This window comes from Lithobates pipiens, unplaced genomic scaffold (assembly GCF_037356315.1).
Source record: "Lithobates pipiens isolate NorthernLeopardFrog02 unplaced genomic scaffold, aLitPip1_a1.2 Scaffold_19, whole genome shotgun sequence".
In the NCBI taxonomy this organism is placed as follows: domain Eukaryota; kingdom Metazoa; phylum Chordata; class Amphibia; order Anura; family Ranidae; genus Lithobates; species Lithobates pipiens.
In genome coordinates this window covers 555,599,804-555,616,530 of record NW_027507764.1, presented here as the reverse complement: position 1 = coordinate 555,616,530, position 16,727 = coordinate 555,599,804, and the positions used below count along the sequence as shown (strand labels likewise).

The 16,727-nt window shown below is 45.0% G+C and overlaps 1 protein-coding gene across 6 annotated transcripts in view; it reads left to right on the top strand.

Annotated features, from left to right (window-relative positions):
* The window catches only part of LOC143997622 (uncharacterized), a 238,961-nt gene that overhangs the window by 158,799 nt on the left and 63,435 nt on the right, over positions 1-16,727 (top strand). For all 6 annotated transcript variants that reach the window (XM_077493318.1, XM_077493319.1, XM_077493321.1 and 3 more), the window contains 2 exons: positions 11,847-11,965; positions 14,023-14,221. In XM_077493318.1, the coding sequence (XP_077349444.1) occupies positions 11,847-11,965; positions 14,023-14,221 (318 nt within the window). The remainder of the gene's footprint in view (positions 1-11,846; positions 11,966-14,022; positions 14,222-16,727) is intronic.

Below are 16,727 nucleotides of genomic sequence, written 5' to 3'. Positions count from 1 at the left end.
AGCCATTCTTAACTAGGGTTCCATTGATCTAGGGTTCCTTCAGGGGTTGCCAGGGGTTTCTTGAGCTGTGGCTAATTGATCTCCAATTTGATGTTGCCAACAAAGTTCTGGGTCCAACACTTGACAAAGCCAATGGCAGGACATCAGTAATCTTTTACGCTGACTGTAAGGGTGGCATCCTGGCAACCAAGATAAGGGAGCACTCTTATCATTGACCACCAATGTAAGAGGCATTTTCCCTGATGGACTAATTTTAGCAGGGGTTCCCTGAGACCTGAAAATTATTTCAAAGATTCCTCTGGGGTAAAAGGTTGAGAAAGCCTGCTCTACAGAATCATTTTCTACATGTACTCTTTAAGTCACAAGTGCATTTAGGTCATTCCTGTAGATCCCAGTGACCTAAAAAAAGATTTTGTGTAAAAAAATTTAAAAAATTTAGTTTGTCATTCAAAGTGTGACAGCACTGAAAGCTAAAAATTGTCCTGGGCAGGAAGGGGGTGAAAGTGCCCAGTATTAAAGTGGTTAGTTAATTCCCCAGAAAGAGCTCCCCCTATCAGAGCAGTTATGTTATAACACCTTTTTTCCTATGTTTATGTTAAAGTGAATGTAAAGTTTTTTTTTTGTTTCTTTTTAAATAACAAACATGTTATACTTACCTCCACTGTGCAAGGCTTTTGCACAGAGCGGCTGATCCTCCTTTTCTGGGGTCCCCCGGAGGCGCTCCTGGCTCCTCCTCTTTATCGGGTGCCCCCCACAGAGAGACGCCTTCCCTAGGGGCACTCGTGCGGGAGACCCGCTACTGCATCCATTGACACAGACAGCATGGCTCGGCCCCGCCCTGGGCTCCCATGTCACTGGATTTGATTGACAGCAGCGGGAGCCAATGGCTCCTGCTGATATCAATCTATCCAAGGGGGGATCCGTGACAGCATCTGGAGCTGCTGGGGTCGTTCTCATTGCTGGAATGATTGGGTTCAGGTAAGAAAAAGGGGGGCTTTGGGGGAAGCTGCAGCACAGAAGGTTTTTCACCTTAATGCATAACCATGAGACTTTACAACACCTTTATAGCACAGCTCCAGCAAACTTAAAAATAATTGCTTGCAGTGGGACTGTACCCACACTGCAAAGGCTGACTACATGTTTATCCTAGGGGAGAGGTTTTTTTTTGCATTTTAACTTACCTGCTCCTCTGCTCCCCCATACGCCAGTGGTAAACTGTCTCTCTGCATCATCACATCCCTGCATTTCTCTTGATGACATCGGGACCTTAGACCGCTGAAGCATGGGGGAGATGATGCTGCATGGACCGCTCTAGCAGTGCAGAGGAGCAGAGGATTAGGTAAGTAAATCTTTTCTGTTTTCCCTGGATATAAACGCACAATTAACCCTTGCAGTGCGAACACAGTCGCACTGCAAGACAAAATTCTTAAACTAAAAATGTATTCAATTGCAGCATACCAACCAGTTGATGTGGTGGCTATATTAGTTTTCTTTTTTTATGCTCATTTCCCCTCTGTTTTTACCTGGTGATCTGGCCAGTAACACATCTTCTGTATTAGAGTGCCAAACCTCCCAACCATCCCTGATTTGCCGGGACCGTCCCGGAAATTGTCCCTTGTCCTGGAGTCCCGGTGAATCAGGGTTGAGTCCCGGATCACCCGCGGTGTGTGCGAGGTGTCTAGGTTCCCACATGCCACGGGCAACACTGTGAAGGGCAGCCACCAACCAGCATCTCTCCTTGCCGGTCCGGCTGCCTCTGACATACACACGCACGCAGAGTGGAGCGCACTGAACCTCTCCCTCCTCCTCCTGCTGAAATGTTTTGTTTTCCTGTACCGAGGAGGAGGTGGGGAGCATGCACTCCACTCTGCCAGAACCGCAATCTGTCACTGTGTAAGTGACGCTTGCAGAGAAGCCCCTTGTCCATGACGGAAAGCTCCACCCACTGATCACTGGACTCCGGAGGAGAGTCAGCCTGCTGCCAGCCTGAAGGTACCTTGATGGGGGTCCCATGTGACTGGAGGGGGGGCAGTTATTAAGGAGAGTAAAGGAAATAGACTGGGGGGTTTGTGCTAGGAGGGGGATTTTGGTTAAGAAGAGGAATGGGGGGATTTGACCCCCTATACCAGTGATGGCGAACCTTGGCACTCCAGATGTTTTGGAACTACATTTCTCATGATGCTCAACTACACTGCAGAGTGCATGAGCAGCATGGGAAATGTAGTTTCCAAAACATCTGGGGTGCCAAGGTTTGCCATCACTGCCCTATACCCTGCTCTGCTGACCCCTTGTCCTTCGTCCTAACCTCTGTACCCTGCCCTACTGACCCCAGGTTCTCCATCCTGACCACTATACCCTTCCCTACTGACCCCAGGCCCTCTGTCCTGACCTCCTGATTGTCTGAGTTTGATTGACAGCAGCAAGCGCCAATGCTGTGTGTCAGCCAATCAGGAGGGAGGGTCCCGGACAGCGGAGGCACTTATGCAAAATTGCTGGATAGAGATGGGGCTCAGGTAAGTATTAGGGGGGCTAAACCTTCTGCCTTTACAACCACTTTAAGCTTCTGAAAAACAGCAGACTTACTGGCTGAATCACTAGAAGAAAGAAAGCCTAAAAAAGAAAACAAATGCAGCCATCACATCAAGGAATTGGTAAGCTACAATATAATAAATGTTTGCTTTTCGGTTTATTACCGCTTTAAGTTTTGCTGGGTGCATGGTGTTTAATAGGTATCTGTGCACTTGCAGAATAACATTACATCATTCTAATTGCTTTGCTGCCATTCTAATTCAGGTGGTGGAACTGCTGTAATCTTTTATAATTACCAGTCCCAGGTATGAATTATCACAAGTGTTCAGAGAAAATGTAACCTCGGAGGTTTCCATGAACTCTACCTGCGGCAATGAAGTGTATACACAGCCAACAACGGTTCCTCTTTGGGACCCACCCTTCCTCCCCCCATTCATTATGATATTGTCACTCGGATCTGCATTATTAAATATACTTCGAAACTACAGGCTTATTAAATAAAGCAGTAATAACATAGCAACCTGATGTCATATATGGTCAGGCAAAGTTAAGGTTAAAATCCAAAACTTTTTTTTTTTTTTTTTTAGCTGGATTTTAATCTGCTCACATTTTTTCCCTTCTTTGGTACATCCCCCCTCATCAACATGCCAATAAAATGTTTACATTTCATTACATCCCTTATTTTAGAACCAGTGACATCATCACTGGGTCTCTGTTAGTGGTGCACTAAAATTTAAATTCTGGTGCTGAAACCAAAAGTTCAGGATGCACTTGGCCGAAAACCGAAACCGAGACAGTTTTAACCACTTAAGGACCGAGCCTCTTTCTGAGATTTGTTGTTTACAAGCTAAAAACATTTTTTTTTGCTATAAAATTACGTAGAACCCCCAAACATTATAAAAAAAAAATTCTAACACCCTAGAGAATAAAATGGTGGTCGTTGCAATACTTTCTGTCACACCGTATTTGCCCAGCGGTCTTACACGCTCTCTTTTTTTTGGGGAAAAAATACAAATTTTGAATTAAAAAATAAGACAACTGTAAAGTTAGCCCAATTTTTTTTTTATATTGTGAAAGATAATGTTATGCCGAGTAAATTGATACCCAACATGTCACGCTTCAAAATTGTACCCGCTCGTGGAATGGCGACAAACTTTTACCCTTAAAAATCTCCATAGGCGATGTTTAAAAAATTCTACAGGTTGCATGTTTTGAATTACAGAGGAGGTCTAGGGCTAGATTTATTGCTCTCGCTCTACCGATTGCAGTGATGCCTCACATGGTTTGAACATCATTTTCATATGCGGGCGCTACTCACGTATGCGTTCACTTCTGTGCACGAGCTCGTCGGGACGGGTGCGATTAAAACTTTTTTTTTCTTATTTGTTTTATTTTTTTTTACACTGTTTTAAAAAAAAATGTGTCACTTTTATTACTATTATGTAAACATCCCTTGTAATATAAAAAAGCATGACAGACCCTCTTAAATAGGAGATCTGGGGTCAAAAAGACCTCATATCTCATATTCAAACTAAAATGCAATACATTTTTTTTTTTTAAAAGCCAATGGGACGTGAATTTGCATTGAAGTTAATGGGACGCGATTTTTCATTGAAGTCACTAGGGGGTGTTTTTGCATAGAAGTCTATGGGACGCAATTTTGCATTAAAGTCTATGGGACGCGATTTTGCACAGAAGTCACTGGGTGGCGTTTTTTGTATTGAAGTCTATGGGCTGCGACTTTGCATTGAAGGCACTAGGGAGTGTTTTTGCATTGAATTCTAGGGGACGAGATTTTGCATTGAAGTTTGTGGGATGTGGTTTTAGAATTGAAGTCTATGGGACACAGAATGCCATTATTGGCACCTTTTTTTTTTCTATTGGCAAAACTCTGACAACCCCATTTTCATAGTCATGTTCTATTGGCAGCACTGCCTGCCGGTCGCAACGTATTCAAGTAATTGCTTACAAGTGCCTTATTGCAAATCTGGTTGTTTATGGCAGTAAGTCTAAATTTACACTTGCAATTGGGGGGCAATTGAGCTGTGTTTTACTGCCCCCAACCACTCCTCCTAAGCTGCAAAGACAGCCAGACAGTGGCATGCACATGCTGCAGGCTCAATGCTTTGCATTGCATCACAGCAAAAATCATTACTGCTGTCGGGTTTGGCAGGCAGTACTGCCTGCCGTATGCAACCCATTGAAGTGAATGTGGTCGTGTGTGGCAGTGAGATTTAGTTTGGACTTGCGATTGGATGGGGGGCGGGGCGGGGGGGGGGCAGTATTAAAATACAAGGTTGAGCCGCATTATTGCTGTCCCCTCAAACACTCCCCTTAAGCTGCAATGACAGCCATATAGTGTTATACATATAATACAGACGTGATGCTTTGCATCGTGGCACTGTGAAAATGATCCCAGCTGTCGCATTTGCCGAGCATTACCACCCACCAAACACAGCCCAATCGAGCGAATGTGGCACAGCCTGCGAGTGCCTAATGGCAGATATGGTTATGTATGACGGTAAGACTTATGCCCTGTACACACGGTCGTACATTCCGATGGAAAATGTGCGATCGGATCTGGTTGTTGGAAAATTTGATCGTGTGTGGGCTCCATCTGACTTTTTCCATCAGAATTTCCGACACACAAAGTTTGAGATCTGGATCTAAAATTTTCCGACAACAAAATCCGATCATTTAAATTCCGATTGTGTGTAGACAATTCCTACGGACAAAGTGGCATAAATGCTCAGAATAAATTACGTTTATAGCCCCATAGTACGTGTTGTACGTCGCCTCGTTGTGAGCGATCGGATTTCCGACAACTTTGTGCGACCGTGTGTATGCAAGACAAGTTTGGGCCAAAATCTGTTGGGAAAAAATCTGACGGATTTTGACGTCAGAATGTCTGACCGTGTGTATGGGGCATTAGTTTGCACTTGCAGTTGAAGGGGCTGTAAAGATGCACAGTTGAGTTGCATTTTCACCACTCCAACCCCTAACCTGTCCCCCTAAGCTGCAAAAGCACCTGCACAGTGGTATACATCTACTTAGGATGAAGAGGTTGAAGCGCAGTTTTAGTATAGAAGGAAGTGAAAGCGGCTTCAGCCTGACTACTTCCACTTCATGCACTAACGGGTTTCGCCTCACACACACATGGCTTAGTCACAGGGTCAGGGTAAAATGTGTCAGATGTGTGGCTTGGATGGTGTTGGACTGAAACCCCTTCATCTCCTTCTATATTTGGGCTGCTTTTCTGGAGTGCAGAGTTTCATCCCCTTCTTCCTAGGTGTGTATATAAAGCCAGAACCCGCTCTTTCAATGCCAGCACCCTTAATCAATGTAAGTCTCCTGAGCATTACAGGGTAACAGCTTAGAGCGGCCCCCGAAGTTTACATAGTTCTTAAGTATGCACCTGCTGTTGTATTACAGCATGGCAATAACGATCCCTGCTGTCGCGTTTGGTAGGCAGCACTGTTGGCCAAATGTAACCCTATCAAGAGAATGCAGCCATGCCACAATTGTGTGCGGTCCATGGTGGTGCAGGCTTTTAGGAGTTAAAACAGGTGGTCACATAACGCCTCCTTACCACCTGTCAAATGCTCACAGTAAGGCGATCAAAGGAGGATCGCTCTTCAGAGGGCCAACCCAAACATACACAAGCTCTAACTCCACCACTAATTATTTACTTACGTGTACATTTTTATGTATGCTCCACCTCTCCCCAATAAATAAAACATATATTCCCAATGTTTGCATAGTGACCTCTTCCAGCAATAAAGTGATTAAGGAATGTCACGCCATTGGCTTCCCTCCTGTGCACACAGTTTGGAAATATAAGACTTACGAGAGCATTTCAATTATTCAAAACATGTACAACTTTATTCCATGGCAACACACATGTTGTCCCTTGTTGGTAAGCAGGCAGCGTATGCACCATTAACATTCAAAGGATTCCTAGCATGTTCGAAGGCTTTGATGATGCAGGAGCAATGCCAGCAGGTTGGAAATATTTGTCATGCTACTGCCTGGTAACTGGACGTCTTCAGGCTACCACCAGGCTACATTTTCCTGCTGGTATCCTGGATAACCGGCCCTCAGGACATACCTCTGCCGGCTTTCTTGACAGCCACCATGTTATCTGAAAGGTCCTTTGCTCCATGATTGATGGTCTCGTTCTGCACAAGATCAGGTTCTTCATAGAAACTTCCAAAACATGGCAATCCATCTTCAGTTCAGCAGGTGTTCCAAACGGCAAAAGATTTACAGCCAATCAAAATTGTGATCAAATTTGCATCTGTCATTAAGGAAAAAAATAGAAGCTGTTAAAAAGTTGAGTCGATCAAAGATTTTCTAACATTTCCTTCTCTCATTAAGAAAAAAAATAAACAAAAATAGAATGTGTTGGAAACACAAAAGCTCTTTTCATCACTGTAAATTATGAAGACATCTACGCACAGCTGTGTGGTTCACTAGATAATGATACATTCATCACTTTTTTATGACTGAAGTTTATACTCTGTATGTGTATTTCATGTAGTGCTACCCCCAAAGGAGCCGCTTTAGATGTGACAGGGTCTTTCCCAAACAGTGCAGAGCCAGTCAGGCACACAGCAAACTAAGCCCCCGTACACACGGTCGGAGATTCCGACAACCAAATCCGTCGGAGTAATTCCGACGGATTAATTCCGGAAGAGGTCCGGAAGTGATGTTGCATACACACGGTCGGACTCAGTTGTCGGAAAATCCGATTTTACATAACGTGATGACGTTATTTCATTACGACGGGACTACGGGACTACATTCAGGCTAGTAGCCAATAGCTTTGGTCTAGGAATTTGATCTGAGCATGCGTGGCACTTTGTCCGTCGGAGTAGGCTACACATGATCGGAGTATGTCCGATCGGAGCATTTTGACGGAAAATTTTACCGGCAAGTTGGAAAAGTTGGTCCGTCGAATATTCCAACGGTAACAATCCAAAGCAGACCACACACAGTAGGAATATCCGACAAAACGGTCCGATAGGAAACATTCCGCTGCAATCTCCGACCGTGTGTACAAGGGCTTACTCTGTTCACTCCGGCTCATTAATCAGTCTAGGGTAGGGGTTCCCAACACCCGGGCTGTGGCCAGTGTCGGTATGTGGCCTACTGGGAGCCAGGCCAGGCGATGGGGGTTGGCGGCGGGCAGAGCGAGCCAGTACAACCTCCACTGTCACCCTCTCCGATTACAAGAGGGCGTCTGCTCTCCTTCTCCCAGCATCACTACTCCCTTCCCTCTGAGTGGTCACGAAGAAGGAGAAAGGAAGGGTGGAAAGACGGGATGGGGACAGAATCTAATAGAGCACTGGTGATAGGTGACAGGCTGCACCCCCAACACCACCCCCGAAGTGATAGGCTGCAACTCTCCCACCCCGGTGCCAGGGAGGTTGGGGACCGCTGGTCTAGGGGTTGTCTTTTGGAAGTTTATTTGCTAGTAGAAACTTGGGAGGGAATTTGGGGTGGTGCAGGATACTCCAGACCTAACGGGTTGTTAGCAGAGGACACCTCTTGCTAGGCAGCTGTAGCACTAGTATAGGAAGACTGGAACAGTTCACGGTTTACGACTGGGGCCATGAAGTAATACGAATACAAGTAGGGACTTTACTAGATCCTGGTACACAAAAAATCCATAGGTGCAGCCTCTCATAAAGTAGTCCAGCTTCCAGATGAGGAGCACCAGCGACATGCAGTCCAAGAAAGCCAAGAAAGATAGAGGGAGAAGAGCTGTGATTTGTGATTTCAATTGAGAATTTTGAAGATAAATTTATTCACAGTATATGCATCTTCAGGGGTCAGTGTGGGCTTGTTTTAATGTTTTTTTTTTGTTTTGTTTTTACTGCATGTTAAGAATATGAAAATACTTTAATGTCCATAGTTTTGGCAGAAGTGCACATTAAATTATGAGCCACAGGCAGACCCCAAACCCATTTTCATTGGTCTTTTGTGTGATATTGCACTCCTTGCCTCCTTTGTGTCTTGGACAACTGCCCCTTCTGCCCTCCAGGGCCAGATTAACATAGGGGCTATTGGAGCTGCAGCTCCAGGCCCCTTACCTTAAGGCCCATTTGCCCCAAAAAAATAAAAATAAAATCACAAAAAAAAAGATTGACTTTGAGGTTCGTGGCTCAGCTCAGCTTGCATAACCCACATTTTGCGGCTGAAAACCTACCCCACCACTGGTAAAAATTTGGGGCTCCTATCATCTATGGTTCCGGAGATATGGGGCTCCTTGTGCACAGTGCGTCACTTAGGTTGGTGTCACCTGGTGCGGTAAAACATGGTGTCACCCCCCCCTCCTGCCTAGGCTGTCTGCACCCTGCAGGCAGTGCATGGTCTCGGGGCGTACTCAAAACCAGCCCCTGTAAATGATAGTATAGGGTGATATAGTGACAGGTTAGGGTAGTATAGAGTGGTATAGTGCAGTTTGGGGGTGGTACAGGGCAGGTTGGGGGTGGTACAGGGCAGGTGGGGGGTGACACAGGTTAGGGTATTATAGAGTGGTATAGTGGCAGGTTGGGGTGGTATGGGGTAGGTTGGATTGGTATATTGGCAGGTCGGGGTGGCACAGGGCAGGTTGGGGTGGTACAGGGCAAGTTGGGGCTGGTACAGGGCAAGTTGGGGCTGGTACAGTGCAAGTTGGGGTGGTATAGGGCAGGTTGTGGGTGGTACAGGGCAGGTTGTGGGTGGTACAGGGCAGGTTGGAGGTGGTACAGAGCAGATTGGGGGTGGCACAGGGCAGTTTTGGGTGGTACAGGGCAGGTTTGGGGTGGCACAGGGCAGGTTTGGGGTGGCACAGGGCAGGTTTGTGGTGGTACAAGTCAGGTAGGGATGTGTGACAGTGTGCTGTGCAGTAATTTATAGCATACCTCTGATTACCTCATGCTTGCAGATGAAGACCCAGCGGGTGGGCGGGGCTGCTGTGTCCTCAGGTCTATCACCTTCAGCTGTGGGATCGGTGTGAAGGGGTCTGTGGGAGGAGTGGAGGAGGCAGCCACACCCCCAGCTCCACCCACCTAATCCGGCTGCCACGGGAGATATTGGAGATCCCTGAGTGACAGCCGTCCCCCGCACGGCTGAATGCCCTGCTCGCACCGCTCCAAGCTATAGCGTTTAGTGGCGGCCCCAGTGTCACCCCTCTGGTGAGTGTCACCCGGTGAGTGTAAACCGGCCGCACCCCCCGTACTGCCATAGCAACGCCACTACTTGTGCAGCCTGTCAGAAGCTACAGAGCCACCAGTTACAAGCTGGCGCACTCTGTTTGCAGCAGACTGAGAGGATGAGCTCACAGTGCCTCTCACTTCTTGTCAGAGGCACTGAGCTCAATGGACAGCTTGGAGCATGCAGAGTTTGACAGGCAGCACCGCCTGTCAAACGCCCCTATTTATTTCAATGCTGCCACTCTGCAACTGCAAACCAAACTCGCTCGCAGTAGCAGCATAGTCCAACAATGTATAACTACCATTCAGCAATGTAAAAAAATAAAAAATAAGGAGGCCGCAGTAATACCTCATGAACGCCTGTCAGCTGCTGCAATACTTCTCCTGTACATACTGCCCACTGTTATACCCTCCACATTCCTCTCCTGCACATACTGCCCGCTGTTATATCCTCCACACTTCTCTCCTGTACATACTGCCCACTGTCTTACACTCCACACTCGTCTCCTGTACATACTGCTCAGTATCATACTGTCCACACTCCTCTCCTGGACATACTGCCCACTGTCATACCCTTCACACTCCTCTCCTGTACATAGTGCCATCTGTCATACCCTCCACACTCCTCTGCTGTGCATACTACCCACTATCATACCATCCACACTCTTCTCCTGTACATACCACTCACTGTGATACCCTCCACACTCTTCTCCTGTACATACCGCTCACTGTGATACCCTCCACACTCCTCTCCTGTACATACTGCCCATCATACCCTCCACACGCCTCTGCTGTGCATACTGCCCACTGTCATACCCCCCCCAAACTCCTGTCCTATACATAGTGCCCACTGCCATACCCTCCACACTCCCCTCCTGTACATAGTGCCACTGTTATACCCTCCATATTCCTCTCCCTCACCTGTACATACTTCCTACTTTTATACCACCCATACTCCTCCCCTATGCCTCTTACCCACAAAAACAGTTCTTTAAAATTATATTGACTATCCTCAATGTTACCAGCTCTAGAATGGGCACACTTTTGTTAGTTCAACTAAAGGAAATCTTCTCAGTCCTCATATTTGTTCTGCCCATTATTAGTACTCATTTAATTTTGTGATTACTATTGTGATGTATTGAGGAACATAGTCAGCTACTCTAAATATACTACTGAAAAAAAAAGTCTCCCTGGAAATATTTTTGAAATGTTGGCAACTAAGCACTTGGTCACTGCCCAAGGGCCACCAGGTTATTGGAAATATGTTTGAAATGTTGGCAACTAAGCACTTGGGCACTGCCCAAGGGCCACCAGGTCATTAGGGGGCCCCATGAGAGGCTTCTGGGATCTCGTGATATTAAAGCGGTAGTAAACTTTGCTAACATTACTACTTTTTAGAGACCCTGAGGTAGATTATGCCATCATGTACTAGTATGCACAGCATATTATCACATTACCTGACACTTACCTGTCAGACTGAGCCCTTCAGTGCTGCGCTGTGATCAATCCGGCGGGTCCCGGGCACTTCCATTTTCCATCTTCACCCGGTCTTTCTTCTGGGTTCCGTGCCTTCGGTCACTTGCCTTTGCCGTGCTGCGTTGCATGCTCATGTGCATCCTCTCTCTCTCACCCCCCCCCCTCATCCTCCCTCCCTTACCCTTCACCCCTCTCTCATCCTATTTCTCTCTCTCTCTCTCATCATCCCTCTATTATTTAATTTAATTTGTTTGAATTTTAACTTTTTTTTTTATATATATATATAAAGCCCCACCAAAATCCTCAGCATCAGGCCCATCATGTTCTTAATCTGGCCCTTCTGCCCTCCTCTAATTACGGCTCTGGAAACCAGAAGAACTATCACCTTGGCAACAAACCTAAAACATTAAAGTGAATTTCTCATCAAGTATTAAATGACCTTTAATGAACATAAGCAGAATGTAATATTGGCCTCTAATGCTTCATAAATGAGCATGTGAGCATCCAGATACACGGCTAACAAAATATAACCACTAACCAGAGGTCATATAAAAGTGGGGTATCAGTCAACTGAATGTCTTACACATTTCTTGATTCATTTTTGTTGTAATGTTTACTTTTTTTTTTTATCTTAATCATCAGCCTTCTTGGTCCTTTCATTGTGATGCTTGGAAAGATTGTGAATGACCTGCTCAAATTCCTCTTTCTCTATGGAGAATTTTATATCCCCTACGCCTGTGCCTTCTGGATCATATTTGGAGGTTTGCTTCTTCTTTCTCTTTTTCCTTTTTTGTATTCTGTTTTAAATATTTATTTATTTAGAGGTAGCCTAACCCATTGGGAACAGACAGAAGCTGTGCTACTACCTGTAGAAAGTGTAAATCTCTGGAATCAATGCTCAGGCTGTAGGTTTTTGAAGACTCACATACACACAGTCCACTAGGAAAGCCATCACAGTGGTATAAATCTGCCAGTGAAAGTCAACGCGTTTCAGCCATTAGTCATGATTAAGGCGGCAATATCTGAAACTCTTTGGCCTTTACTGGCTGTACTGTAGCTCCTTGCATATCATGAATAAAGGAGTTATTTGTTGATTTATACCACTGTGCCAGATTTCCTAGTGGATTGTAGCTTAATCCTTTCCCGTCTAGCCCACGATCTAGGGTGGATTATGTCCCCGAGGTAGGCGGATGGATTTCTGGATAATGTGACCACTGTAGTTGGCTATCACAGTGGTCAAATGATCTCACCTGCTTTCAATCATTATTGGAGACCCAGAACTGTCTATGATAGCTTGGTAGCTTGGTCAACGTGCTGGGAGAACAGTCTATGTGCCATCCATGGATGTTTATGTGCAGCATTTGGGCGTAAAAGCCCACCTTCTGGTGCTCATACAAACATTCATTCAATGCAACTAATCAAACACAAATTGAATCCATTTGATCGATTTACTGAGCTCTCAAACAAGTTTGGCTCCATCAAAGAATTGTATGTGGTGGTATTTTGACAATCAAACTAACCTACCAATTTTTTTAAGGGCAGAGAAATTAAATTATGATTTTTAAAAAGATCATTCACATTTATAACTTATGGATCGTATTTTGGATCAAATTTTTCAGATGATTGCAAAAGTGCAGAACAATGCCATGTGTGTTGCATCATTTTAGATTATTACTAATGATAAATCTTGTGTATGATCACTATAATTGAGGATAGACAGGGTCATATTGGGGAGCATATACATATTGTAACTACAAGTTTTAAAAACATAAAGGCCTGCATAAAAAAAAAAAAAAGTCCTCATAGGTTTTAATTCAGCGATTTACTTGGCTGAAGGTGTGAATTGTTGTCAAATCACCAGGTAGAGATGTTAAAATAGGCCTTATATGTGGAAGACAGATGGTGAGGAAGGCCTCAACCCTGTTCAGGGATGGTTGTCCCAGTTTGGCTTGGATGGCATCTATCACACCTCTTGTGACATCAAGGATGGGATTATGTAAATAGAATATGGTGGTTCCACAACTTTTTCACCTTTCTTCCGGATCTTGGATTAGGATCTGTGCTATCTGTGAGGATGTAAATGCTGGGGTATCTTCCCAAGACTCAAGAAGTGACTTGAAGAAGCTCTGAAATGTCTTCAACATTCGAGAACAAGTCCAATTGAATGTGACTAACTATTACTACCTCTACTCTAAGCCCTTGTAAACACGGTCGGAGATTCCAACAACCAAATCCGTCTGAGTAATTCCGACGGATTAATTCCGGAAGAGGTCTGGAAGTGATGTTGCATACACACGGTTGGACAAAGTTGTCGGAAAATCCGATTGTACATAATGTGATGACGTTATTTCGTTACGACGGGACTACACTCAGGCTAGTAGCCAATAGCTTTGGTCTAGGAATTTGATCTGAGCATGCGTGGCACTTTGTCCGTCGGAGTAGGCTACATATGATCGGAGTATGTTCGATCAGAGCATTTTGTCGGAAAAATTTACCGGCAAGTTGGAAAAGTAGGTCCGTCGGATATTCCGATGGAAACAGTCCGATGGAGACCACACACAGTCGGAATATCTGACAAAATGGTCCGATAGGACACATTCCGTCGGAGTCTCCGACCGTGTGTACAAGGGCTTAGATAGTTCCTGTCCCATTGTTTCATTCAACAGTTTAGGTACAAAATCTAGACATTAAAGTTTTTTAATTTATTTTTTATGTGCTACTTATGATGTTTTTACAATAACTCTGGTGTATATTTAAACTATAAAAGGTGAGCAGGAGCTGTATGAGTTGATAACGCAATATCATCTTGTTTGTCTAGGTCTAGTAGAAAATATGGCTACTGTTCCTCAGATGCTGTTCACCGTCTTCCGGATCACATTGGTGGATGATTACGCCTTTTCAGACATGTATGGAGTTGATCCTGTCATGGCCTATATTTTGTGTGGCACGTTCCTTGGAATCTCAGCCATCCTTTGCATCAACCTGCTTATTGCCTTGCTTGCTGATTCCTTCCAAAGGTAAGTTATGGTTAGTAGAACAAGAGACGACCATAGAGTGTGTAAATGTGTTGCTGTAATTTAGTCTAAAAAGTGGTCCTACACTGCCTAAAACAGTTGCATTGACCTCAATAATGACTTTGGTTAGTAAAGGAAAGTATTTTTTTACATGCAGTTTTGAGCATTAGAATTATTTTTTATGGGTTCAGACAACAGGCAGCAAACATAGGTAAAAATTTAATTTTAATATAAACTTCACACATAAAGTTTGATGGGGTTTTTAGTTTTCTGATTTTTGAAAGCAAAGCACATGCACAGGCTTGAGCCCAACTGCGATTGATTTGCTAAAACTGGAGAGTGCAAAATCTGATACAGCTGTGCATGGTAGCCAATCAGCTTCTATCTTCAGCTTATTCAATTAAGCTTTGACGATAAAACCTGGTAGCCGATTGGTTTCTCTGCAGAGCTGCACCAGAGTTTGCACACTCCAGTTTTAGTAAATCTACCCCACTGTGTATCTAACTACTCTTCAGGCTTGTGCTACTCTTTCTGACCCACTGTCCAATGCCACAGGTAGCACTTTCATTGGATAGGGAAATTGAGGGTGGACCAGGCTTTGAACTGAAGTCAGGTAAGTAATGAAGTAAGACTACTTTGAGAAGGGCACAGACAGGAAGATTAAAAAAATGATCATATTAACATAACAATTGGTCCAGTGGTACTGTGGGATGACATAGCAGCCATATTTAACCACGTTAACTATTGCAACTGTATAACCCTCATGGACCAGAGCATTAATTACACTTTAGCTATGGGCCTATTGATTCAGTGATAATTTTGTCATAACCTAAAATAACAAATAAGCGCAGTCAGAAGAGGAGCATTTCAGCGTAAAAAAAAACTTGATGTACCTAATTGCACTTGAGTGCTAGGCACGTTTAGCGCTTAAGCATTCATTTATTCCAATGACTAGAATCTGCCCAATTGAATGAATGAACACCCAAGCTATCAAGGCTCCTAAACATGTTTTCCTTGGGGAAGGAATAAAAAACATCCAGTGTGCATGAGACTTTATAGAAAAAATGAATGGTGAACTAACACTGTACACTCTCCCCACCCCCTAGTCCCTGCTGCACTTACCTTTAGCAATGCTTAACCATCAGAGCCGATCTCGCGGTCTGGGGATTTGAAATCTCTGCTCTTGTCCCTTTTCTCAGCGCAGCACTCCTGGGATGGACCAGAGGGGTTCGCTGTGATGGCCCTGACTAATCAGCATTACTTTGCTCCATCCTGGAAGCTCTGCACAGAGAAGAGGGAGAAGAGTGGGGATTTTAAATCCCTGGATCGCTGGACTGGCTGCATGAGTGCTGACAGCTCAGCATTTCCAGAGATCGTTACGGACCGGGGGAAGGGTCCTTTTTCTGTAAAAGTGAATTAACACTTTAAAGTTTTTGTTGCAAAAATTATTTTATTTTATTATTTTTTTAATCCGCGATGGTGCGCAAAAACAAAAACCCATAAGTGTACAAAAAAGTGCACGTGCAAACACACACAAAAAAATGCACTTAGACCCCTTTCACACCACACCGCCCTTTGTGTCGGTGGTAAAACGCTGCTATTTTTAGCTGCGTTTTACCGCCGGATTTGCGGCGCATTTCAGCCGCTAGCGGGGAGCTTTTACCCCCGCTAGCGGCCACGAAAGGGTTAAAACCGCCAGCAATACGCCGCAATAGCGCCGTTTTGCCGGCGGCATTACAGCGCTGACACATTGATTTCAATGGGGAGCAGCGGTGGAGGAGCGGTAAACACACCGCTCCTTCACCGCTCCAAAGAAGCTGCTGGCAGGACTTTTTTCTGATGTCCTGCCAGCACACCGTTGTAGTGTGAAGCCCTCTGGGCTTTCACACTACACACAATGGTGCAGCTTCTTTAGGGCGGATTGCAGGCGCTATTTCTAACGCTATAGCGCCTGCAAAACGCCCTGGTGTGAAAGGGGTGTTAAAGGTGTGCTTTTTTTGTAAACCACCTGAAGGGGTAGGACCTTACTCTGAACTCCCAGAATGCCGGGCTCTTGACATGGACAAGATTCTAACATGGTCCACTTAGCCAAAAAGCCTGGCAGACCCCTCTCCTCATGGTCAGCTGAAGCCGTCCAACAAGTACTAGGTTGAGTGGCTTTCCCGAAGACAGACTCGGTTCAGGGGAGAAAGGAACCTAATGGCCACATATCCTCCTCCTAGACTTCAGGGTAGGCCCCAGGACCCACACCATCCATCCAGTGAAAAAGCACACACAAAAAAAGAAAAACGTGAAGGAGAAAATAAATTAAAGTGGTTGTAAACCCTTACAACCAACTTTGACCTACAGGTAAGCCTAGATTAAGGCTTACCTGTAGGTCCAAGAAATATCTCCTAAACCTACACGGTTTATGAGATATTTGCCGAAAGACAGGCACTGCTGTCTACCGGGCATGCGCCGTAGACAGTGGTGCGCAGGCGCACTGAGCGCGCCGCGGTCAACGTCAATA